At 52.2% G+C, this 24,725-nt stretch overlaps 3 protein-coding genes across 5 annotated transcripts in view; 2 read left to right on the top strand and 1 right to left on the bottom strand.

Annotated features, from left to right (window-relative positions):
* Positions 1 to 8,123: 8,123 nt before the first annotated feature.
* CHI3L1 (chitinase 3 like 1) lies at positions 8,124 to 13,808 on the top strand (the record flags this gene model as incomplete). The annotated part of the gene is given in 10 exon segments (XM_022593280.3): positions 8,124 to 8,325; positions 8,328 to 8,421; positions 8,936 to 8,992; positions 9,748 to 9,898; positions 10,636 to 10,757; positions 11,820 to 11,943; positions 12,533 to 12,715; positions 13,273 to 13,356; positions 13,358 to 13,390; positions 13,590 to 13,808. Coding segments are annotated over 10 exon segments (1,191 nt in total), but the record flags the coding sequence as incomplete, so codon positions are not given.
* Positions 10,271 to 24,725, bottom strand: part of ADORA1 (adenosine A1 receptor) — a 50,202-nt gene continuing 35,747 nt past the window's right edge. For all 3 annotated transcript variants that reach the window (XM_022593244.3, XM_030762273.2, XM_022593242.3), the window contains one exon: positions 10,271 to 24,710. The gene's annotated coding sequence lies outside the window, so the exon portion shown is untranslated. The remainder of the gene's footprint in view (positions 24,711 to 24,725) is intronic.
* Positions 15,638 to 24,641, top strand: MYBPH (myosin binding protein H). Its single transcript, XM_022593245.3, has 9 exons — positions 15,638 to 17,571; positions 17,679 to 17,813; positions 18,569 to 18,736; positions 21,136 to 21,224; positions 21,604 to 21,799; positions 21,982 to 22,121; positions 22,742 to 22,901; positions 24,141 to 24,277; positions 24,426 to 24,641. Exons 1-9 carry the CDS (start codon positions 17,370 to 17,372, stop codon positions 24,639 to 24,641), a joined length of 1,443 nt encoding a protein of 480 aa, XP_022448953.3. The 5' UTR covers positions 15,638 to 17,369.

Here is a 24,725-nt window from a genome sequence, read left to right as displayed (position 1 = left end):
TTGAATGTTGGTGCGTTTAATGTTGTCCCAGAGGTCTCTGAGACTGTCCTCAATTCTTTTCATTCTTTTTTCTTTATTCTGCTCTGCAGTAGTTATTTCCACTATTTTATCTTCCAGGTCACTTACCCGTCCTTCTGCCTCAGTTACTCTGCTGTTGATTCCTTCTAGAGAATTTTTAATTTCATTTATTGTGTTGTTCATCATTGTTTGTTTGTTCTTTAGTTCTTCTAGGTCCTTGTTAAACATTTCTTGTATTTTATCTATTCTATTTCCAAGATTTTGGATCATCTTTACTATCATTACTCTGAATTCTTTTTCAGGTAGACTGCCTGTTTCCTCTTCATTTGTTTGGTCTGGTGGGTTTTTACCTTGCTCCTTCATCTACTTCATATTTCTCTGTCTTCTCATTTTGTTTAACTTATCGTGTTTGGGGTCTCCTTTTTGCAGGCTGCAGGTTCATAGTTCCTGCTGTTTTTGATGTCTTGCCCCAGTGGGTGAGGTTGAACTAGTGGCTGGTGCAAGCTTCCTGGTGGGAGGGACTGGTGCCTGTGTTCTGTTGGGGGGGACTGGATCTTGTGTTTCTGGTGGGCAGGGCCATGTCCGGTGTTGTGTTTTGGGGTGTTTGTGAACTTAGTATGATTTTAGGCAGCCTCTCTGGTAACAGGTGAGGTTGTGTTCCTGTCTTACTAGTTTTTTGGCATGGGGTGTCCAGCAGTGGAGCTTGCTGGCCATTGGGTGGAGCTGGGTCTTAGCATTGAGATGGGGATCTTTGGGCGATCTCTCACTGATTGATAGTACATGGGGTTGGGAGGTCGCTGGTGGTCCAATGTCCTGAACTCAGCTCTCCCACCTCAGAGGCCCAGGCCTGACACCAGGCCAGAGCACCAAGACCCTGTCAGCCACATGGCTCAGAAGAAAAGGGAGAAAAATAGAAAGAAAAATTTTTAAAAATTAAAAAAAATAAAATTTAATAAATTATTAACATTAAAAAATAATAATTTTTTAAAAAAGAGAGAGCAACCGAACCAATAAACCAATCCACAAGTGATAACAAGCGCTAAAAACTAAACTAAGATAAACATAAAAATCAGAAACAAATCAGTTGCAGACAGCAAACTTCAAGCCTACAGTTGCTCCCAAAGTCCACCGCCTCAATTTTGGGGTGATTTGTTGTCTATTCAGGTATTCCAGAGAAGCAGGGTACATCACGTTGATTGTGGGGATTTAATCCGCTGCTCCTGAGGCTGCTGGGAGAGATTTCCCTTTCTCTTCTTTGTCTGCTCAGCTCCTGGGGTTCAGCTTTGGTTTTGGCCCCGCCTATGATGTAGGTCTCCTGAGGGCGTCTGTTCCCACCCAGACAGGAGGGGGTTAAAGAAGCAGCTGATTGGGGGCTCTTGCTCACTCAGGCCAGGGGGAGGGAGGGGTACGGTAGTCATAACTGGAACGTGGGGCGAGCCTGTGGTGGTATAGGCCGGTGTGACGTTGCAACAGCCTGAGGCGTGGCGTGTGTTCTCCCAGGAAAATTGTCCCTGGATCACAGGACCCTGGCAGTGGTGTGCTGCAGAGGCTCCTGGGGTGGTGTGGATAGTGACCTGTGCTTGCACACAAGATTCCTGGTGGCAGTGGTAGCAGCCTTAGCATTTCATACCCATCTCTGGGGTCTGAGTTGACAGCCGTGGCTGGTGCCTGTCTCTGGAGGTCATTTAGGTGGTGCTCTGCCTTCTGTGGGCAGACGGGGAAGGAATCCCCTCTCTTCGCTCACCCCAAAACAATTGTCTCTTGCCTCTTCGGCAGTTCCAGCCTTTTTCCCGGACTCCATCCCGGGTAGCTGTGGTGCACTAGCCCCATTCAGGCTGTGTTCATGCAGCCAACCCCAGTCCTCCCCCTGGGATATGAACTCTGAAGCCTGAGCCTCAGCTCCCAGCCCCCACCCGCCCCGACGGGTGAGCAGACAAGCCTCTCGGGCTGGTGAGTGCTGGTCGGCACAGATCCTCTGTGCAGGAATCTCTCCGCTTTGCCCTCTGCACCCCTGTTGCTGTGCTCTCCTCCATGGCTCCAAAGCTTCTCCCCCACCCACCTCCCATCCCCACCAGTGAAGGGGCTTCCTAGTGTGTGGAAACCTTTGCTCCTTCACAGCTCCCTCCAAAGGTGCAAGTCCCGTCCCTATTCTTTTGCCGCTGCTTTTTCTTTGTTCTTTTGCCCTTACCCAGGTACATGGGGATTTTCTTGCCTTTTGGGAAGTCTGAGGTCTTCTGCCAGCCTTCAGTAGGTGTTCTGTAGGAGTTGTTCCACTTGTAGATGTATTTTTGATGTATTTGTGGGGAGGAAGGTGATTTCCACATCTTCCTCCTCCACCATCTTGAAGGTCCCCCCCAGTTCCTATACTTTTTATGGCCTAATTCCCTATTTTATAAGTTTGAGGCAATGGAACCAAATTGATGTACCTTATTTACCTCTAGAGTGATTTCAGTACTTATGGTCATGTAGATTATTTATATAGGTTCAATAAGAATCTGTCCTTTTTCTTACCAGAATATAATTAAATATTCACTATGCCAAAAATTCCATTTAATTAGGTGTGATAAGCCCTTTATTAAGGAACAAAGACTACATTTTACATGTGAGAATGACATCTATGAAGTCCTCCCAGGAGGGGATGGCTCTGGGAGCCATCTGGGATGGCTTTATGACTTATGAAATTCCAGCCTTACAGGTAGTAAAAATTTCATTTCCTGGCAGGCATATTAACAAATATGGGGATCTTAGAGAAAATAGTGCTAATAAGGATGGTAAAATTTCTTCTGACACAAAAGTTATTCCCAGCCCTAGGAGTTTTACAAGCCTCCAGACAGAAGTTCACTGTCAAGCCTCAATGTCATGTGGCTCTAATTCTGTTAGCCACTCAAAAAGGAAGTGTTTCTATGTTACATCAGCTCCTCTTGTTATGCCTGTGGAAATAAATTTTAGTCAAATAAAACAAAATATCAATTTAATAACACTGAGTCAGAAAACTGTTAATCGGCTTAGGTTTTCTCAAAGGCAAGAACTTGCCCACAGGAAAAGAAAAACTGCAGAAGCAAAACCTGACACTTGTTTCTGCTTCATTCATGACTGAGCACCACTGCGGGGTGGGGGTGGGGACATTCTACATCTGGAGATAATCCGAAAACAACAGGCTATCGTGGCTGGCTCAGGACTCCAAAATAATAAACTCTGATTATTTCTCATAAATATGGACTCTGGCAAAAACAATTTTCTCCTTGATTTTTACTATGCTAACAAGTGAAGATAAACTGTGAATATGATGGACATGTGAGAAAGCTGCTGATTTCTACCATGAATATTGTAGCCTTGGTCATCTTTTTTTCCCTTTAAATACTTGTTGTGATTTGTATTTGACAAACCAATCTTTCTTTCTGAACTTGGACTCCCTTTTACCTTTTGCAGTAAATTGTTTATTTGTCCAAATGTTTCTGTCTCTGAGTCTTTGACGGCGTTTACTATGTGCTGACACTAACACCATATGCTGGAGCTGAGGATTTGGAAATGAACTTGGAGGAAGACACCTGCCTGTAAAAAAAGAACTTCCCCTCAGATATTTGGCGGGATGTTAACACCACCTTCATTTGCTCTGACACTCCATGCAAAAGGAACGGATCCTCAAAACAGTTACACCTAAGAGGCCACCCGTCTCATCTGTGCCTCTCTTGCCCTACCTCATGCTTCAACCACTCTTGAATCCTCCCAGGTCTTGGAGCCTGGCAGCCTCTTCCCACCCCAGGCTTCTTCTGCTTCTCCTGCCTCACATGTTTTTGCCAAGCTAGTACCTGTTCCTTCACAATTCAGCTGAAACATCATTTCCCAAGGAAGAGTTCCCTGACCACCTGTAGCCTTTTATAAACTCTCCTAACCCTCAGAATTGCCTTGTTGAACTTTTCACAGTTGTAATAAATTATTTATGCTATCCTTTGTTTAATGTCCATGTTCTTTGCCAGACCATGTACTTCATGAGGACAGGCACTGATTCTCTGTTTTCACTCACCTTTCTGCCCTCACCACCTCCCACGGTGCAAGGCAACTGTGCCCTGCCAGTAAGCATTGGTTGAATGAGTAAACGAATGATAAGAGCAGCGTGGGGGCTTAGAACAATGGGACCAGGGAAATTGTCAGGATGTTTCTTTTGCGATTTCATCTTACCTCCTGAGTTGGTTATTCACAAGGTGACAAGAACTACGGAAAGAGATGAAATTTCTAGAATTTCAGGTTCCAAACAAAATAGAAGAGTTTGGAGTTATGTACCATCTTGAGATCATTCATTTTTTCAGTCGTTCAATAACTACTAAGCATCTACTATGTGTCAAGCACTAGGGATGGACACAAAGGTGAATAAAACAGACACAGTCCTTGCCTTTACTGAGTTTATAGTCTAGTGAGGGAGGCAGACATTAATGACATCCACAGTGACACACGAGATGTAAAATTATAACCGAGTCACGTGCTAGGAGGAGAGGTACAAAGTACACTGACAGCCCCGATAGGGGTTTTCCCTCACTAGGGAGTCTGCCTTTTCCAAAGGTGCCTGCTGAGCTGCAATCTGAAGGATGAGTAGGAGTGTTTAATTAAGAATATGCAGAGTATGACCTGCTGAATAAGGATGCACAAACCGTACACACAGGGTGGGCAGGTAGCTCCCTCACTGTCTGAGCTTCCACTTTGGGGAAATGAAAACCCCAGGGCAGTTTTGATTGAAGGCACAGTTTCAATACACTCACACGAAGAAAGTAAAGTGACAAGATGTATTACTTTCAGATTCCAGAAACAGAGGAGGGAGGTGTGCATTGAGCTGGGGGCGGGGTCAGTCCTCTGTCCTGGGTCACAAGCCAGCAGGAGACAGAGAGTAAGCACCTTTTACTTATAAGGTGGTTGGGGAGCACCACTAACTTTTCCAGGGCTCAACTTTAAGTGCTTATTTTAAAAGGTGTCCTGGGAAATGCAAAGCAGGACCTTGTGGCTGGAATCCTAAACTCAGGTCTTTATCTAAATGTCCAGACTCTGGGTATGAGCGGAGTTATCCTGTAAACTGCCTGGGCAGCAGCTCAAAACAGCTGCCTCTTCACAGGAAGTGATGCAAACATGAAGTCCATGCTGCTTGACGTGCCACGAATGAGCGCTTTGTCTCCGACCTCGGGTTCTTGTGTCTTCTGCCAGAATCCATGAGATTCTGTCATCTCACTAACTTGCAAGTAGTATAAAACCTCAGGCCCTTCATAGTTATTGACAGGCTAGTAGATGACATATACAAAGGCACTATGGTGGGAGAGAGTAGAGCAAATATAAGAAGGAAGGCATGAATGGATGAGTTATAGGGAGTGAAGGGGGCATGGCGTGAGATGAAGCTGAGAGGTGATGTGCCATGGGACCCCTGGCCAATCCTGCTGGGGCAGGCCCAGGGGATGTCTTGGCTGTTATGACAATGCCACCTTCATGCAGGACATGTGGAACTAATAAACTGGGTTTGGGGGAGCACAGGACAAGGCTTGGGCTAATCTGTGCCTATGAAGTAATTTTTAACAAAGGAAGAGAGTGAACTTGGGTGTTTTCTTAACATCCTGCACCCTGTTATGAACATTTTTACGTGCCGACTACTTTGTAATACTTCTATTAGAGATGAAAGGAAGTCCACTTCCCAGTGCCCTAAACAAACAAGGGAAAGTTATCATGGACTATCATTGCTGCCAATCATCTAGGGTACAAAAGAAGGCTAGTTGCCTTAAGAGGGTGAAGCCATGACCCTTTAGTATTCGTGAGTATGACTCTGGACAAACTGCTTTCTGACGATTTCTCTTAATAAAGAGATGTTTCAGTTTCTAGGGAGAGGAAGGAAGAGAAGTGGGACAGAGGGAGAGACCTCACCAAGAGAGGGCTGTGAAATCAGTGTGGCTAACATTGGATTATTACCTAATATGATTGTAAAAAGAAAGGTATCTGTTCAGAAGCCCTCTGTCCCATTCTGGCAATTGGAGTTCTGAACTTTTCACTCCCGGCCTGTTAATTAATTTATAGCCTGCAAAGAATGGAGTTGTCCAGGATCTTTGGCCCAAAAAAAGTATCCACAAACAGGGAACAAATCATGCAGAGCCTTGTTAAGAAGTTTTGTTCTTATCTGAAGAGCGATAAGAAATCACTGAGGGATCTAGAAAGGGGTGGCATCGTTACACTTAGGTTTCAACAGAGAGGAGCTGAGAGTGTGGAGATAATTTATCTCCTGAGATTTTCTGCTCCTGGGGGAAATCAAGAGTTCCCTGAATTTTTACTCCTTGGTACTTCACTGCAGCCCCAGGCTTGCCAGATTCATACTCATTTTAACGGGCCTTTCAAAAAGGAAGCAAAGCAGCACCAGGTCTCAGAGCGTTCTCAGCAATTTCCCACTCCTCTCCAGCCTTTCTTTAAAATAATCAGCACAGGCCGGCTGTGGGAAACAGCTTGGCGAGGGGGAAAGTGGGTCAGGCAGGGTGCTGCTGGGCTCAGGGAGAGAATAAATAACAGCCTTTTTTGGGGTTACTGCTGGTTACAGAACTCAATTGTGCCCAGTTTCAACCTGGCCAAGGGCCCGGACAGAGGGCTGGAGAGGCAAAAGTAGAGGTTGCCCGAAAAGCCCGGAAACTGCTGGGTTTTGGAGGAAACTGAGTGGGAGGCTGAGTTACTGGCCACAGGAGCCCCCAGATCATCCACCTGGTGGCTTTTCTGCCGGCAGGTGCCTCAGGAAGACCTGGCCCACGTTTTCAGAACTCTCCAGGGTTTCTCAATCCACCTCAGGCAGCCCTCAGTGCTCGGCCCCGCCACTTTCCAGCCTGCTAGTTCCTTCACTGACACGCAGCTCAGTTTCTGTACATGGCATGGTTTGGGGTGCGGGGGAGTGGAGTGGGACAGGTATAAGAGGAAGTTGGATGCCCAGGGAAGCGTCCTGTCTAGGCAGCTGGGCACCAGGAGCCTGAGGGCAAAGGAAGAGGCTATGCCGTGCCCCCCTCTGCTGCAGCCAGGATGGGTCTGAGGGTGGCTCAGACAGGTCTCTGGGTTGGCCACAGAGCCGCTCCGCAGAGGGGCTGGCCTCCTACCTGCTGTGGGAGGGGTAGCAGAGTCGGTGGGGAGAGAGAAGAGGAGGCTGGTGTGAGGAGGCCCTCGATTCCTTTATGGTGGGGGGTGCAGGGAGCAGGGGGAAGGGCAGGAGGTACTTGCAGGGGGTCTCACCCTGGATTTCCCTTCAGGTTTTGTGGTCCTGGTGCTGCCCCAGAGCTGTAAGTAACCCCTTTTAAGTCACGGGTGGTGGGGGTGTGGTGAGGGCTGTGTGGAAGGGACCTTGCCACTGAGGTAGCACTTTTCCAGTTTCTTCTGTGATTCAAATGGTTCAGAAATATTAGCATTTGTTTAATCAAGGTGATGAGTATATAGGTGTTGATTATACTATTCTCTACTTTTCTGTATATTTAAAATTTTTGAAAATTAAAAACTTTCAAAGGCTCAGGTTCAATGAAGGCTTCAACTAATCGCTTACTGGGAACAACTAACAGGAGACCAGTAGCAGCATGGATGAGTGATGCCCAGTTATTCCTCCACAGTCAAGAGGGCAGAAAAGGCCTACTTTGCAGCAGGAAAAATTAGAATGAGCGGGGAGGAGGAACTTCCGGGTCCATTGGGATATTGTGCCCCAGCTCGGGGGATGGACTGAAGGGGCCTGGGGGATGCCATTCTGGGTGGGTTACAAGTTAGGGGCACTCCCACGGGAAGGCAGAGAAGAGATGGGCCAGAGCCTCCCAGATCAAGGACTCCACTGAAGGTCCTGCAAGACTCTCGCCTGAAGGCCAGGGTCTTCTGATATGGCTGTCGGGTCCCTCTTCTCCTTCAAAGTCGCTGCCTCCAGGAAGCCTTCTTTACTTGTACCAAGTCCCATTTCATCTTTATTCATCGGCACCCCCTCACCCCATACAGTGTTCTGTTCTTAGTCTGCAGTATGTTTATCTACTATATTTGATCTTTTCTAAGCATTTTCAAAATAGACCTTGTTTTCGTCAGACAGAGAACTCCCCTGAGCCAGCCCTTTGCATTTAGAATTCTAACTTTGCTCACAATTCTGCCCATCAACCCCACCCCCCAAAACCCCATTAGTGCTCAGCTCAGGGCTCAGCCAGAGGGTCCCTGGCTCAATCTTGGCCTTCTCCTCAGGTGCTGCATACAAGCTGATCTGCTACTACACCAGCTGGTCCCAGTACCGGGAGGGAGATGGGAGCTGCTTCCCAGATGCCATCGACCCCTTCCTCTGTACCCACATCTCTACAGCTTTGCCAACATAAGCAACAATGCGATCGACACCTGGGAGTGGAATGATGTGACACTCTATGACACACTGAACACACTCAAGAACAGGTTGGGCCACTGGCTGGCCAGGGAAGAAGGAAGATGGAGGGTTAGCAGGGCTGGTCTCAGGGCAGCGTACTCCTGCTCAAGAGGGTGGGCGAGGTCCCCAGTACTCACCTCTGGGTGGAGAACTGGAGGGCCTTGGCTTAAGTGGGAAGAAGTGATGAGGGCAGGTGTCAGGGTGTAGAAGAAGACCGTAGAAGAAGGCACAGCTGAGCTCCCCTGGGAACGGGACCCCTCTCCATCCTCTGAGGGTGCCTCTCCACGGAGAAAGTGCTCATGACTCTATTTTGCCATATTCCCCACCGGAGGGAACAAATATGGGCAACATACTTCTGAGTAACTGCCACAAATGCTTAGAAAGTCTTAGAATACTGAATCTCAGGGTTGGAAGGACCTCAGAGGCCTGATTCAGCCTCCCACCCAAAGCTAGAAGCCTGATACAGCCTCCTAAACGTGGGGCCACCCCATGTCACAACAACCTCACTCAACCCCTGCCCTCCTGCCTCCCTGTGCCCCACAGGAATCCCAGCCTGAAGACCCTTCTATCTGTTGGAGGATGGAACTTTGGTTCTCAAAGGTAGGATGACTCATCCTCCAGAGGTTGATGGAATAGGAGGAGGCATAGCTTTCTCCTCATCCACTGGATGGGGATCACAGGGACCCCAGACTGGTCAGGCACAGGGGTCTGAATGGTTGTCAGGAGCCTGCCTCACGTACAACCACGAAATCAGAGCGCAGAGAGGGAAAGGAACTTGTCAAGAGTCACACAGCAAGGTGGCAGCCAATGCTCTTTTTACTACTTCTCAGACATGAAAACAAAGAAATTTGGGGCGGCGAGGGATACTGTCCTAAGGGCTGGAAGGAGAGAGATGGAATGAATGGGAAATTTGGGAGTGGAGACCCTGTGAGGACATCCTGGAGTGGGTAGGATTGGAGCAGGCTTTAAAAAGGGGGCAAAGATGGCCATAGCAGCTCTCATTTACTGAGCTGTTACTATGTGTCAGGCATCCTATCCAACCATTATCACATGTAATCCTTATAATAGCACTGTGAGATGTTATATTTATGCCCATTTTATAGATGAGAAAACTGAGGCTCAGGTTTTAACCTGCTCAAAGTGGCTTGGCTAGTAGGTGATAGAGCCAGGGATATCTGGCTCCAAAGCACATGGTCTTTCTAAGATAATTGGAGGTGGGTCCTGTCCCAACCATGCCCTTCTAGAGCTGTGTGGGTTCAGACTCCCAGCTCCACATGCCCCAGAGACCCTTCCAGAGGGCTAAGGCACCCAGTGTATTGGTACTGAGCCCTCTACTGGGCTGATTTCGGTTCTAGATTTTCCAAAATAGCCTCCAACACCTGGAGTCGCAGAACTTTCATCGAGTCGGTGCCACCATTTCTGCGGACCCATGGCTTTGATGGACTGGACCTAGCCTGGCTCAACCCCGGGCGGAGAGACAAGCAGCATCTCACCACTCTGGTCAAGGTGCTGGTTGGGTCAGGGAAAAGGGCAGGGAGGTAGGGAGCATCAGGGAGTGGGGAGGGCAGAAGCTGTCTTCAGAGATATTCTCCTGAGGCAGGCAAAGGGGGACTGAGGCCTCTTTGCTGCAGGGTCCTGAGATCTGGACCAGGGATAAGACAAACAAGCCTGTGTCCTGAGATCTCACACAGCAAGGAAGACATCTTTTGACAACAGTGGGAGGTAGGGTGGGGTTCTAAGAGGCAGAGGTCACTAAGCGGAGAACCCATTCCTCACTGCCTGCATTCATTCCCAAACCAACACTGCCCACTCCCCAGCATGCACTGCATCAGAGGTACTCAGTTACCCCAGGGACAGAGTGATCATTTAAACAAACTGTTCACGGTACAATATAAATCACTTTAATTTTGTGTTCTTCTTTATAAGCTTGAACAAAGCACAGACCGACAGGTAAATATCTTCCAGCATCATCTGTGGACCAAGTGGGGTCACTCTCTATCCTCACGGTCCCTCCAGGACAGAGAGTAATTGAGTGTTGACGAGTATGCGCGGGGCGTAGGGATGAGATGGGTCCAAACAGTTTTTTAGGAAAAAGATGGGTGAATCTGAGGGTGAGACCTCTTTATCGTTCCCACTGAGCTCCAGTCAGGTTGGAGATTACAGCAGACAGCGAAGGCCAATGACATGCTCAGAGATCTTTCGCCTCAAGCTTGCTGTCACTCACCTGCCTCTCTCCCAACCAGGAAATGGAGGCTGAGTTTGCAAGGGAAGCCCAGGCAGGAGCAGAGCAACTCCTGCTCAGCGCGGCAGTGTCTGCTGGGAAGATTGCCATTGACAGAGGCTATGACATCGCCCAGATATCCCGGTGAATCTCCTTCCTGATGCACTCTGCCCTAGCACTCCATGTACAACCAGAAGACTGGGCTTCTAGTCCCAGTTTCTCCAAAGATGTGTGACCTTGAGCAAGTCACTTCCCCTCTGTGTGCCTCAGCCTCCCCATCTGTCAAACGGGGCATAACGATCCCTATCCTTCCTTTTCATTTGGGGTATTGCGCTGCTCAGTTGAGAAAGTCGTTATGAATGTATGTATTTGTGGAACAGGAAGCAGGGAAAGTTATACAAACCAGCCAGTCACTAGTCTCTGGAGGGGCAAGGCAGCAGTAATGATACCTTTCATTTCTAGGCTGCTGGGGAGTCCTCACGGTGCTGCCACATGCAGGTGACCCCCTCCCTTTCCTGTTCATCCCGCCCCTCCTCCTCATGCATGAGAATGAGCAGTCCCCAGCCAAGCAGGCTGATCTCTCGGTGGGACAAAGGCATGGGTCTTAGGAAACCCAAGAGTAAGAGACAAAGACTCTTCGCTCTGACTTTAGAATCTTCTTTAGGGTCTTAGGGAGTGTAGACTTGGTGCTTTAATTGATCACTTAGAGGGTGGGAATGAGGTGGCTCTCAACCATTTGCCCCAAACACCTGAAGCTCATGTTCATGCAATCCACCTGCAGACCCTCCACCTTTGTGTGTGGAAACCTAACTTCCCACCAGCAGGAATCATAGGTTCAGGCCATCCTTTGGTCCTTCTCTCTCCCGACAAGGCTAGCTGTTGATGCCACTTGTAATCGGCTTTCTCAAAGATGAATGTGGCTGGAGTGGAGGGGGTGACGTGTGTTGGAGGCCAGCTCCCAAATGTGTGCTGGGGGTGGATTGGAAGGACCCCATTCTTGCCTTGAATGCTCCTGTGGGACCCTGAGCCCACTTCCCAGTGTGGCACAAGGGAGGTGGTCCAGCAGCCTAGACAGTGGGTCACTGGGTTCTACTGGGTTTGGGGTTAATGGCTTTTCTCTTGGCTGCCTGTTTCTCCAGCTCACATCCTGCTAGGGTGGTGCGTTTTTTCAATTTTTCGCCTTGCCCTGCATCCACTCTTCCACAGACACCTGCACTTCATCAGCCTTCTGACCTACGACTTTCATGGAGCGTGGCGCCAGACCATAGCACATCACAGCCCCCTATTCCGAGGCCAGGAAGATACAAGTTCTGACAGATTCAGCAATGCTGTGAGTGTCCCAAAGGAGGGAGGGCTGAGAGGGGACCACAGACATGCCACTTGCCAGAGCTCAGACACCAACCTCTCCACTCCTCAGTAATCCTGCAAGGGAGGGGTTACAGGGCCCACCTCACAGATGAGGAAACTGAGGCCCAAAGTTTATGCATTCTCCACAGCTCTGGGAACTGGGGAGGTGATACTTCCATAAAGAGTCAGGACATCTCCTGACGGGCCTGTAGGGTGGACCTAGTGAAGGCAGAGGGCAGACTGAAGAGAGCACAGAGAAGGCTGGGGGCTGAGAGGGCAAGAGTCTAGTCTAGACCTGCCATTGTTTGCTGTGTAACCTGGGCCAATCACCAGAGTCCTGCAACTATCGAACGGTAATAATCCCTTCCTACACCTAAGAGGATATTTTTCAAGACTGAAATTACACAATGCTTTTTAGACTGACATTATAGGTTCCCAGAAGGAAGGGAATTCCAGACGTGTCTAGACCTGGAACTCCACCTTTCAAGGCAGCAGTGGGTACTGCACAACCTTTCCCCTCCTAGACCACCAGCATCTAACTGCTCAAACTGTCCTGCCCTACCCACCCACAGGACTACGCTGTGAGCTATGTGTTGAGGCTGGGGGCCCAGGCCAATAAGCTGGTGATGGGTATCCCCACTTTTGGGAGGAGCTTCACCCTGGCCTCTTCCAAGACAGATGTGGGAGCCCCGACCTCAGGGCCAGGAATACCAGGCCGGTTCACCAAGGAGAAAGGGACCCTCGCCTACTATGAGGTATGAGCTGAGGAGAAGGTAAGATTTCCCGGGGCACCCGCAGCCCCAGGGAAGCTGAGCCTCCCACCCCACCCACACTTTACTCCTTTGGAAATTAAAAAAAATGTTCCAGCAGACCTAGCACTCTGCAGAAGAGGGAGGAGGAGGCCAGGCACATCCTGTCTGCACCCCCTCTGGCCACCAAGTTGGGGCCTTCCTTCTAGCCCAGGAAAAAGCAATGGCCAAGAGGTAGGTTCTTTTGTGTCGGCCCATCCTCTGCTGCTCTGTGCTGCCTTGGGCCGGTCCTCAGTGTCAAAGCACTATTTCCCACATCCCTGTTTAAGACGCAGGATGCTAATCAGAGCCCCCATAATGCCCTCAGATTACAGCAGCTACAGAATCCTGGGATCTTTGCATCTGTTTTAAGCAAAGTTGTGCGAAGCCTGCAGTCTCTAGGGGAAGATGTAGCCTGCAGGAAGAAGCAAGGGGCTGAGAGATTTGGGCTGTGGCGTCCCCCTGGTGACCCGCAAAGTCTCAGCACAGCTCCCCACACCACGCCTGCTCTGTTCTCTGTTCAGATCTGTGACTTTCTCCGCGGAGCCACAGTCCATAGACTCCTTGGTCAGCAGGTCCCCTATGCCATTAAGGGCAACCAGTGGGTGGGGGTATGACGACCAGGAGAGCATCGAAAACAAGGTATGTACCTAAGGCCACACCCCAAGTTGAAGAGGGGGAGGGAAGCCCCCTGCACTGAGGGTGGGGCTTGGCTACAGAGGTGTTTGGGGTCTCAGGTGTCTGCTTTTCTCTCCCATGGGGAGGTGTCCAGATAGCATGCCTCCCATAAGCACCCTGGCCCAGGGAACCCAGCCCTGCCTGCTCTGGGTCTCCAGAGCAGGTGCGGTACTTGAGGAACAGGCAGCTGGCTGGCGCCATGGTGTGGGCCCTGGACTTGGATGACTTTCAGGGCACCTTCTGCGGACAGAATCTGCACTTCCCTCTCACCAGTGCCATCAAGGATGCGCTCGCTGAGGTGTAGCCTTCGGTTCTTGGGCACACAGTGGGGCAGAGATCACTTGGCCCTGACTGGCTAGGAGCCTGATCACCTGCCTTGCTGGGTCCCCTGTTGAGCTTCAGTCTCCCTTCCTTGGGCCCATGCGGAGGGCCACAGCTCTGCCATCTGAGCTCAGCTCTGGTGGACAGGCAGGTAGGAGTGGGGCTGTGGGACCAGCACAGTGTAAGACACGGGGTCAGCACATAGCCGCTGAGTAAGGAGCATGCTCAACTACTCCAGGCCCCACACAAGGAGATTTCTTCACCTCCCTCACCCCCAGGCCTCTATGCCTAAGGACACCCTTTTGGCAAGCTGTACCACTGCAGAGTGAAATATCTTACAAGAAGCAGCAACCACGCTAATTATATCCTCTGCGAAGCCCAGCTTGAAACCTTTACTCAGGGTCATAATCATGTCCCCACTCCGCTTCCCTTTCCTGATTCTGCACCTGCTCAGTAAAGCACTGGGGCCCGCCAGTTATTAGCGCTTGCTTCAGTCTATCTTTGCGGTCCCACCGGACCCACGGGGCTCACCTCCCCCATCTCTTCTGGATTCCTCTCTCTCAGGCTTGGTAGTCCTGAGCTGCAGAAAATGAGGCCACCCTGTCCTCTGCCGGGCCCCAAGAAGTCCCCAAAGGAGGCAAGCATCGCCAGACCCATCAGTCATGGACTTAACCCAAGAGGGCCGATGGGCTTCCAGATCTTAAAGTCATTGTCATCCAGACATCTCGATACAGTTCCTTGTTGAAAGAAGCCTTTTCTGTTTCCAGGGCTAGCAGGCACTAGGAAGGAAACGCTTTAACACCAACCCTTCATCTCCTCTCACCTCGGGGAGGTATAGGAGCCAACACAGGCTCAGGTTAGAGAGAGCCCTGACCCTGGACTCTCAGGGCTAGAAGGAGACACCTATGTTATCTCACATACCCTCCCTCCGTCCCAGGCCTAGAGTCTCTACAGGGCTTGAGAGCTAGCCTTCCAACCTCCCCCCACATTCTCAGTGACCAGTTGCTCATTCCCTTAGAGGAACCCTTTCCATTGCTGGACTGAAATCAGTCAGATGTCCTAGGGCTGTAACCCAGCCCTCCGTCTCTCCCCTCTTGGGACATAGCCCTCAGCCCATGCAGAGACCAAGACTCCTTAGCTCAGCCTGGGACATGAGGTGGGGGCCAGATGGGATGGGATGGGTCAAACGGGATGAGCTCAGATCAGCCAGCCTTCCAGGCTTTATGAAGTAGAGACGTTCTCAGCAGTTTCTGTGAACTCCCAGAGACCCAAACATGCCTTGTATCCAAAGAGAGTTCAGCTGCATGCTTCAAAACCAAAGAGAATTTATCTGTGGATTCCCTGATGTTTGGATTATCTGTGACTTGGCCTAGTGATTTGTGACACTGGTTTGAGGTGTGGGGAAGAAAATACCTATCGGCCTCCCTGAAATCTGAACCAGCTGGGGCGGGGCAGATGCAACTGATCCCGAGGTCACTGCCAAGCTAAAGGAAAAGAGAGTGAGAACTTGGCCAGAGCTTCAGGGGTACCTGGCATTTCACTGCTGGCCAGTGGGCCAAGCATTCCCTAATCCCTGCCCACTGCCTACTCTACCACACAGGGGTGTTTGAAAAGCCAGGGGCTGTGAGTCCTCCAGGGAAGTCAACCCCCACCCTACCTCCCCTGGCCACCCTTCCCCCATCCTGAGACAGTCTCTGGAGGGCTGACTCAGGGTCCTGCAGAGTTAGTCACATTCACTTATAGCTGCAGAGTCAGAGGCCAGGGATAGAGATCGGGTCTCCAGTCCTGGAGGACTGCCCAGCAGGACACTGAGTCACCCGGCAGAGGGCACGGTCACCCAAGCAGGGCAGGATCTGGAGGCTCCCCAGGCCCTCCACTGCCTCTCCCCAACAAGGACAGCCAGTGGTGAGAGGTGGCCACACCTCACCGGTGTGAGGCCTCCACCCTCAGTGCATGCCACTGAGGGCCCTAAACAAATTACATGTGTATTGATTTTTAAATTAGGGGATATATCATACAAGCTAAAGAGTGCGTAAAATGTATTTGTTTAATTTAAAGAATTACTATACAGTGAAAGCCTGTGTAACCACCACCCAGGACAGGAAATGAGACCTCATTAGTGCCCCTGAAACTCCACAGTCACATACCTCCCTGTCCCTCTGCCCAGAGGCAGGCACTGTCCTGACCTTGCCTGCCTTCTTTTGTGGTCTCACCCGCTAGAGACACCCCTTGAAGAAGAGAGCTGGTGCTCCCCGTGCTTGAATTGGATATGAAAGGTGTCTCATCGCTCTCTGTGCCTGGCTCCTTTGCTCCCCATTATGTCTGTTAGATCAACCATGTAGCTGAAGTTTGCTCATTTTATATTCCATTTTTGGTTTAGAGGGGCACATACATGTCACAGTTATTTATGCATTCCCCTGTTGAGGGAGAGCTGTGTTCTCCAGATTTGGTGTTACAAACAATGCTGCTGTGAATGTTTGCATGCATGTCTCCTGGGCCACAGGTGTGAGAGTTTCTGGGGGTGTAACTGCTGGGTCATAGAATTTGCACATTTTCAATCTGACTAGATACTGTCTCACTTTTTCCAAAGAGATTGCTCCCATCTACACTCCCACCAGCAATGAGAGTTCTTGTTACTTCCCCTCCTCCCCGACACGTGTTATTTTCAGGCTTATTAAATCATTCCCAATCTTACTGTTTTATTGGATGAATGACTCAATGACTAGGAATTTGGTTGTACCTGCCTCATTTCCCCGTGGCATGCAGATGTCCTGCTTCGAAGAATACAAGTCTCAGAGTGCTGTCCTCCTCCAAGGTCTCTTCCAGACCTGTCTTATGACTTGATTTTACCCCCAAGGGCTAGGGGACTGTCATAGTGTTCTCTGTAACAGATGGCGAAACTGAGGTCCAGAGCAGGGATTGGAGAGGCTGGGTAACCAGGGGCCTTAGACTCCCTTCCTGGGGTCCCATTGCTAGAAGACCTTCCTCCAATCAGGCCCACCTTGGGCATCCCAATTCCCTCCCTCTCTAGGCCCTCAACCTCATACAGCACAAGTGAGAATTCCCAGGGAATGTGAGGACCAGGGGAGTGTGGGACCCCAGGGACAAAGCTGGGAGTGCTCCCAAGAGGAGGCTGTTTCCAGGCTGTCTGGAACCCCAGCACCCAAGCTGAGAAGCCCTGGGCACAAGTGGTCCCCCAGAGGCCAAACACACAGAGCCTGATCTGGGTTCATTCTCCAGATGGAAGCTCTCGTTCCCATTGCCCTGACCCCTGGCGCAGGCTCCTGGCAATGTCCCATCTCACCGATCTGTACCCTCCTCCCATCTGGGCACCAGAACCCTGCCTGCTGAGATCCAGTCGGGGTGATGGACGAGGTCGTGCACTCCTCAAGGGACCCTTGCAGTCCTCCGCCAGAGCTATTCCTGGCTTCAGCGCCTCCCCACGCACCCCCCCCAGTCCCCCTGCCTGGCCTGACCCCACAGCTGGGAATCATTTGCCTGGGGGTGGGGCAGCCCCCTGACTATATAAGCCTGGACCTGGGTGTCCCAGGCACCCTGGAAGCACAGACCCTCCAGTGCTACTACCTGCGCCCTCCAGCCCGACCCTCCAGCAATCCTTGCAATGAGAGGAAAAGCCACCCGGGAAGCCCTTGCCTGTGGTCCGGAGGAGACTGCCTCTGAGTCTGCAAATGTGCCCACCACAGAGCCCTCTGGAGAAGTGGCGGCACCGAAGTCTACCGGGGAAGAGCAGGCTCCCAAGCCACAGGAGCCTGCCCCTCAGGCACCTGCCCCCGCAGCCTCTAAACCCGCACCTCCAAGTGAAGGTGACAAGAGGCGGGACAGGTGGAGGAGGGAGGCAGCCTTGGCGGAGAGTGGCGCGGGGAGAGCTTTTGGCTACGAACCTCTTTATCTCCCCCTGCTTCTCCCTCAGATGTCCCCAGTGCCCCGCTGCTGCTGGCTGTGGAGGACGTGAGTGACAGCTCGGTGACTGTGAGCTGGGAACCCCCGGAGAGGCTAGGGAAGCTGGGGGTCCAGGGCTATGTTCTGGAACTCCGCCGAGAGGGAGGTGAGCTATGGGCTAAGCCCTGCATACACCCAGGGGAGGTGGGCTTAGAGGGCAGCAGGGACAAGCCCCCAGACTCTGCAGTTGGGTCAGTCCAAGGGGAGATACAGAAGGAGGGAGAGGAAGCAGTCCACTCAAGCCACTCACACACAGCTTCTTGCTCCACAAATGCACCTCTGAAAGCAGGAGGATGTCCAAACGGCCTTAGGAGGCCCCCTGTCCTCCAGCTCCAGGAAGCCTCTGAGTAACAGAGATAAAAGGGTAGGTGACAGTGGGGCACTCCTCTGTGAGAACGAAGGAGGTGCTAAGTCACAGAGGACCCTGCTTGGGGAGGGCAAGCAGGAGGTGGAGAGCAAAAGAAGCTGAGGGGGAGGGTAAGTTGTAAGAGAGAGTGAGGAGAAATAGGGGACGGGCAGCTCTGGCCAAATTCCTCATGCCAGCATCCTGTTATCCACCTCCATGGCAGTCAAGTTCTTCATACGTGTGGCTGCCTTTGCCCCTACCTTGCTGTGTGATTTGGCAAATGTGTCCAACCCTCTCTGGGCTCCGGGCAAACCCATCTCTGGCCACCACTCAAGGGTTCTAACATCAGGTGTCTTTGATGCCATTTGACAACAAGAAGTCAGGGAAGCAAAGGGAAAATAAGTCCCAGAAAGGGAGGTCAGCTTCCTCAGATCATCAGCGAGAAGGGAAACCCCACTGAGAAGGGTGCCCACAGTCATGGAGCCAGGGCCTTGCACTCTCTTCATTTCTCTCAGCCTTGGAGTGGGTGCCTGTGAATTCCCGGCCCATGATGGTGACCCAGCAGACCGTGCGGAACCTGGCTCTAGGTGACAAGTTCTTCATACGTGTGGCTGCAGTGAGCTCTGCAGGGGCTGGCCCACCGGCTGTGCTGGACCAGCCTGTCCACATCCAAAGGATCATCGGTAAATCCTGCTCCCCAGCCCTTCCCAGGCACCTTATCTAATGGATGGAGAAACTGATGCCAATGGGTAGAGCGAACAGGACAGTCATTTCCCCCCATCCCACACTTACGTGCACAAGCCACCTGCTATCGCCATTCTGCCTTAAGAAAGTCCCAGGTTCCTCAGCAGCAAGGGGCCTCTAGAGGTCAAAGAGGCCACTTCCCTGAGTGGCCCAGCCCCCAAGCTTCCTGACCTCCAGAAGTGAGAGCTCAAGCTCCCCAGGTCACCTGTCTCAGAGTCCCAATGCTTAGAGTCATTTCATTCTTCCTACCTAATCTTAAATCCTTCAGCGGCCATGGAAGCTCATTTTCTGCTCATTTCATATGGCCTGGGTTCCAGATAGGAGTCTTTGCTTGCCTCTTGCTGCACCACGTCCCTAGTGGGAAGAAGATTAATGCCCTACAAAAGGTCCGTGAAGGTTTCTCCATCCCCAGAGGCCAGTGCTGCCCTGGGAACCTGGGAGGCCAGCTGCTGTCCCCTTGCTAAGATTTCTATTTGTAGGGTGCATTAGCCTCAAGCCCTCCCAGGACCGATCAGGTTTCAGTCTGTTAATGGCAGTGAGTCATTTGGTCTGATCCAAGGTTTCTGGGGACAGCCCAGAGCCCCAGGGTGACAAGAGACATAGGCCAGCAGGTGGCCTGAGGCCTTTTCCACCTTTCTCCTTGTTCCCCCCTCCTCATCTTGACCCCATAATTCTGGACAAGGCCTCCAGACAGAGGGGGTTTCATGGCCACAGAAGGAGGTCAAGTTTGGATTCAAGGAAATACTTTTCAACTCTAAGGCCTGAGAGATGTGGGCACCAGGGGGTTGGGAGTGTAGAACTGTAGACTGTCACGGCTTGTCCATCCAAGCCAAGCAGGTCCAAAGGCACCCAGGACTCCCTTGAGGTCACCTAGCCTATTAGCGGCAGTCCCAGAACCTGACTCCCACACAGGCCAGTTCATGTCTTACCAGGCAGCAGGGACTCTTTTTCTGGTGGTTTTCAAAACCAGAGGCCTTTCCCCTCCTTTGAGTCTTGGTGAGACATGGTGCCACCTGGCAACTTAATATGGACTCACCGATTCTAGCCTGGGAGTGCCAGGAAGCCCTCCTTGTTGGGGAGTGGGGTTGGTGGGCATCCTGGACCTTTCCTGAGGGCCCAGGGATCTCAGACTCTGAGAGCCTGCAGGGGCCAGGGTCCTCTACTTCAAGGCCTAACACTGGAGGAGTCCGCTAGACTCAGCGCCCTCTACTCCATTAAAATTCCTCTGGCAGGAGAGAAGGGGATTTCCTGGAGAGAAGAGGGGAGGAGGCTGTGAATAAACAGGGAGCAGCCAGCCAGGCCCCCCTCATGGGCAGGGCAGGGTGGGGACCCTGTCCAGAGTCCTCAGCTGCTCAGCTGTCCCTCCTCAGCCACCTGGAGCTGCCAAGCATTCCTGGCCCCCTGCAGCTGCCCCTGGAACATTCCACGCCTGATGCTCCCAGGGCCAAGTGCCTGCACAGCTAATCCTCAGAGACACCGTGTTCCTTCTGTCTCCTCCCTCTCTGCCCTGCATGCCACTGACCGACTGCTGCCACCTGTTTGCCACTGAGGAGCCTCAGCTACCACCACCCCTGCTCCCGCCCGGGGGGATAGTGGCAGGGGCTGTTGCAGCTTCCCTTGGAATGCCCGACCGTTTCAGTGGTTGCACATGATTAGGTGATAGTCAGGAAGGTGGTTCTCTACCGTAGCATGGGGCTGAAGTAAAGTGTCTGGAAGGACTCCCCCACCGCAGACTGAAAGGTAGTGGCAGGAGTAAGAGAGAAGGAAGGGGGTAGGTCTGCTCTGGCTTCATTTAAAAAGGGAAAGATCCCAATCCTCCCATATGGCTTGGAGACAGAGCAGTGGGCAAATGGGTCTCACAGGGGCTTCTCTGAAGGCCTGAGCTGTTCAAAGCAGAAGGGCAGAGGGACTGGGAAGGCAGTGTTGCCACCCTTCCAGGGAATGCAGGCCCACAGGCGCAGCACACGCTGCCCACCAGGGGGAGCCAGGGAGCCAGCTGGGGCCCATCTGGAGCCCAGGAATACCAGAGCAGCAGGGCAAATCCCAGCCTGGCAGGGTCAGGGCACCAAGGGAGTGCCCCGGATGCCTACCAGTTCACACCGTGGAGGTCCTGCCCTCCTGGAACCTCCTGGCTCTCAAGTCCCCAAGGGCCTCAGAGGATTTGGGTCCCTGGATCTGGGGAGTGAGCTTTGCCCTGTCCACAAGGAGGCAGCCTCAGAGCACACTCAGACCTCCTGCCCAGCCAGCAGCCTTCTCCAGTTGTCCCCTGCCCCTGCCACAGAAGCCTCCAATCAGCAGCCCCCTGCTGTGCTAAGCCTAGCCTCTCGCTTTAATGCAGAGGCCCCCAAGATCCGCGTTCCCCGCCACCTTCGTCAGACCTATGTCCGTCAGGTGGGAGAGATGATTAACCTGCAAATCCCCTTCCAGGTGAGTATGCCTCCTGCCCAGGATAAGAGCTTGGGTGAAATAAGGGCCCCCGTGTGAGGTGTATTAGAGGAGCCCAGGAAATGTCAGGATCCCCGTGGAGGTCTGCCTGAGACTCACCCACCAAGATGGCCTCATCCTCCCTCTGTTGTACACATGACTCAGTTGTGATTCTCCAGCCGCTGAACAGGACAGGTGGCCCCGGGGCTGGCTGGACATCCGGAGAATGAGGCTCTAGGCAGCACCTGTGGCTCTAGCCTCTGCTGCCCCTGCTCAGAAGGGCCAATGCGGACAGCTCCCCTGGCACAGGGATCCCTGGAGCTGAGTGGGTGTGGGGGTGCTGGTGCCTTCTGCGCTCACCTTGAGGGCTCCTCCCTCCCAGGGGAATCCCAAGCCTCAGGCCTCGTGGACCCACAACGGTCACGCCCTGGACAGCCAGCGGGTGAGTGTGCGCACCGGGGACCAGGACTCCATCCTCTTCATCCGCTCAGCCCAGCGCTCCGACTCAGGCTGCTATGAGCTCACAGTACAGCTGGAAGGCCTGGAGGCCAAGGCAGCCATCGACATCCTGGTGATCGGTATGGGGCCAGGGGAGGCAGGGCTGACTTGCTGGGGACCCAGAGACCTCTCCTCCTGCCCCAGAACTGATGGCCAATGGGGTCAGGCCAAGAGAGAGTGGTAAGAGCCAGATCTTGGGTGGGGGGATTTTGCAGCAAGCCCAGCCCTCCCCCTCACTCTCTCTCACACTCGGGTCCTACAGATAAACCTGGATCCCCCAGCAGCATCAGGCTACTGGATGTCTGGGGCTGCAACGCTGCCCTCGAGTGGACACCACCCCAGGACACAGGCAACACTGAGATCCTGGGCTACACGGTGCAGAAGGCAGACAAAAAGACAGGGGTGAGGCCCGCTGGAGCAGAGTAAGGGGAGGAGGAAGGTCTGACTGGGGTTGGGTTTGTGGGGGAAGAAGTGGCCTAGGTATCTGGGAAGGCCTGTCCACTAAGAGTCCACGGACTGAAGAGCTCTGGTCTGCCTTCCACTAACCTGACTCCCTGTGTGGCTCTTGGCAAATCTCTTTCATCTCTGGGTTTCAGTTTCCTCCTGAAGACTGCAAGGGTGGCTCTTGGAGGCCCTTCAAGCTCTAGAGCAGTGCTTCAGGAAATGTAATGTGCATATGAATTACCTGGGAATCTTGCTAAAATGCAGATCTTAATTCAGTGGGTCTGGGGTGGGGACTGAGATCCTGAACTTCTATGAAGTTCTCAGGTGATTCTTACTTTGCAGGACCTCGGGCCACACTTTGACCAGTAAAGTTCTAGAATTCTCTGAAGACCCCAGCAAGGTCACATTCTCCCAGGGGTTCCTTCTCCCAATTTAAAGTCCCTCAGACCCAAAGCTGGATGTTTCAGCCTCCCAGGGCTGGGGCATGGAACAAGCCCCTCTGAGGAAGAGGCCACAGGGGGAGCAGGGAGGGGTAGGGCAGGGGGGAGGTGAGGATGACAGGCCCAGGGTCCTTGCAGCAATGGTTCACAGTGCTGGAGCGCTACCACCCGACCACCTGCACGATCTCAGACCTCATCGTGGGTAACTCTTACTCCTTCCGAGTCTTCTCGGAAAACCGGTGTGGACTCAGTGCCTCGGCGGCCGTCACCAAGGAGCTCGCCCACATCCAGAAGACAGGTGGGTCTGGGTCCAAGCCTGGAAACCAAGCTAGGCCTTGCCATGCTGACCCTTCTCCCTGTCTCTGACGTTTCCTTGGTGTGTCAGCACCCCTCCCTTTGTGCTTCTCATGGGTGCCCACTTGCCAGAGATTTTGCTGCCCTCTCCACACCCACTCCACAGCTACCCCCCCACACACACATTCACACCTTGTGACTGTAAAGAAATGGACATGGTTGATTGATTGAAACAAACACATCAGAGCAAACCCATGCAAATGAGAAGCACCCCTTGGGAGGCTGTGCACTTGTTCTAAAGATGCTGTATGGCTGCCAACATCATAGCAGTCATTGGGTCTCCTGTGCAGTGTCCCAAGGGAGCTACTGTGAAGGGCAATGTGTGCGGATAGGTAGACTGGTGAGTTTGCTAAAAGCAAACTCCCGACCCTAATATAACACCACATAGATGGACAAGAGAGATAAGGGTATTTACTGTCTCTATACAGGCACATGGCCCTCTTGCGTCAAATGTGAAATTCCAAGCCCTTTCTCCCTGTCACCCTGTGTGCTCCAAGGCCCTCCCCCGTACAGTCTGTGCGGGCTGCAGAAAGCACACATTAGCCTGAACAGCACAGAATTAGGAAGAAATTTTCATTTAAAAGAAGAAAGCCAGTCAAGTCTCCAAAGACAAACAGAAATGAAATGTAGAATCCCTGGGTTTTTAGTCTCCACCCTCAGCCAAGATCATCTCATCTGTTTGGCTTTGCTGCCCAGCCCCCTCTCTCCTCCCCTCAGTGACTCACCCAGCTGTCGTTTCGGCTTTCCTCTGCCTCTTTGAGACGTTCTGCCTCTAAGCTCCGGCATGTTGGCTGTGCCTGGCTTCCCAAAGACCCCAGGAGCCTAGGGTCCTGCCATGGGGTTCCAGAGGAGGAGGCAGGGATGAAATGGATTGTCTCCCGCCCTTAATTTTCCTCCAGACCACCAGCTCTCTGCTCAGAGAGCCATAGTCATCATGTGACCTTCCATCGCTTAAGCCACAAACTCACTACGTGATATTGGGCAAGTCCCTCATCTATGAAGGGTCTAAGTTTTCCATCTGTCAACTGGGGATGACAAATTTATCCTTGCAAAGGAATGCTGTGTAGATTAAATGGCATACCGAAGTGTAAGCTGTAGTGATCTTAAGAAAATGGATGAGGTCAGTCTTAAGAGGTCTCCTCCTGTAACCTCAAATTCACCCTACTTTCTCCCTCCAAACCAGATATTGTTGCCAAACCTAAAAGTTTTGTTGAGCGAGACTTCTCAGAAGCCCCCTCGTTCACCCAGCCCCTGGCTGACCACACCTCCACCCCTGGCTACAGCACGCAGCTCTTCTGCAGTGTCCGAGCGTCACCCAAGGTGAGGGGCAGGGCCCTGCTGTGGCCTGGGCAGGGGCACCGGGGTTGAAGAATCTTCCCAGGCATCTTTCCCTAAGCTGAGGATGGCCTTCGAGAGCCTCGTCCTGGCCCACAAACTTCCCAGCTCTCCTCTGACCTTGCTTCCCCAGCCCAGGATCATCTGGATGAAAAACAAGATGGACATCCAGGGTGATCCCAAATACCGCGCCCTCTCTGAGCAAGGTGTCTGCACCCTGGAGATCCGGAAACCCAGCCCCTTCGATTCCGGGGTCTACACCTGCAAGGCCATCAATGTGCTGGGGGAGGCGTCTGTGGACTGCCGGCTGGAGGTCAAAGGTGAGGACTTGAGAGGGGTCACTCCTTAGGAACCCTCCAATGGATGGGAGACCAGGAGAAGCCACCTCTTCTCCTGCTGGACTAGACGAGGCTGAGCGCTGAAAATCAAGGCA

This window comes from Delphinapterus leucas, chromosome 1, assembly GCF_059928025.1.
Source record: "Delphinapterus leucas isolate spDelLeu-1000000601 "Yukka" chromosome 1, BTC_Dleu_Yukka2, whole genome shotgun sequence".
Lineage (NCBI taxonomy): Eukaryota > Metazoa > Chordata > Mammalia > Artiodactyla > Monodontidae > Delphinapterus > Delphinapterus leucas.
The sequence above is the reverse complement of the archived record's forward strand: the minus strand, read 5'-3'. Positions and strand labels throughout refer to the sequence as shown.

What these genes read in the sequence shown, in the direction of transcription:
- MYBPH (XM_022593245.3), top strand. Translation starts at nt 17,370, where the DNA reads ATGAGAGGAAAAGCCACCCGGGAAGCCCTTGCCTGTGGTCCGGAGGAG. An exon ending in GGAACTCCGCCGAGAGGGAG is followed by an intron (nt 17,814 to 18,568) that starts GTGAGCTATGGG and finishes CATTTCTCTCAG; the next exon opens with CCTTGGAGTGGGTGCCTGTG. An exon ending in CATCGACATCCTGGTGATCG is followed by an intron (nt 21,800 to 21,981) that starts GTATGGGGCCAG and finishes CGGGTCCTACAG; the next exon opens with ATAAACCTGGATCCCCCAGC.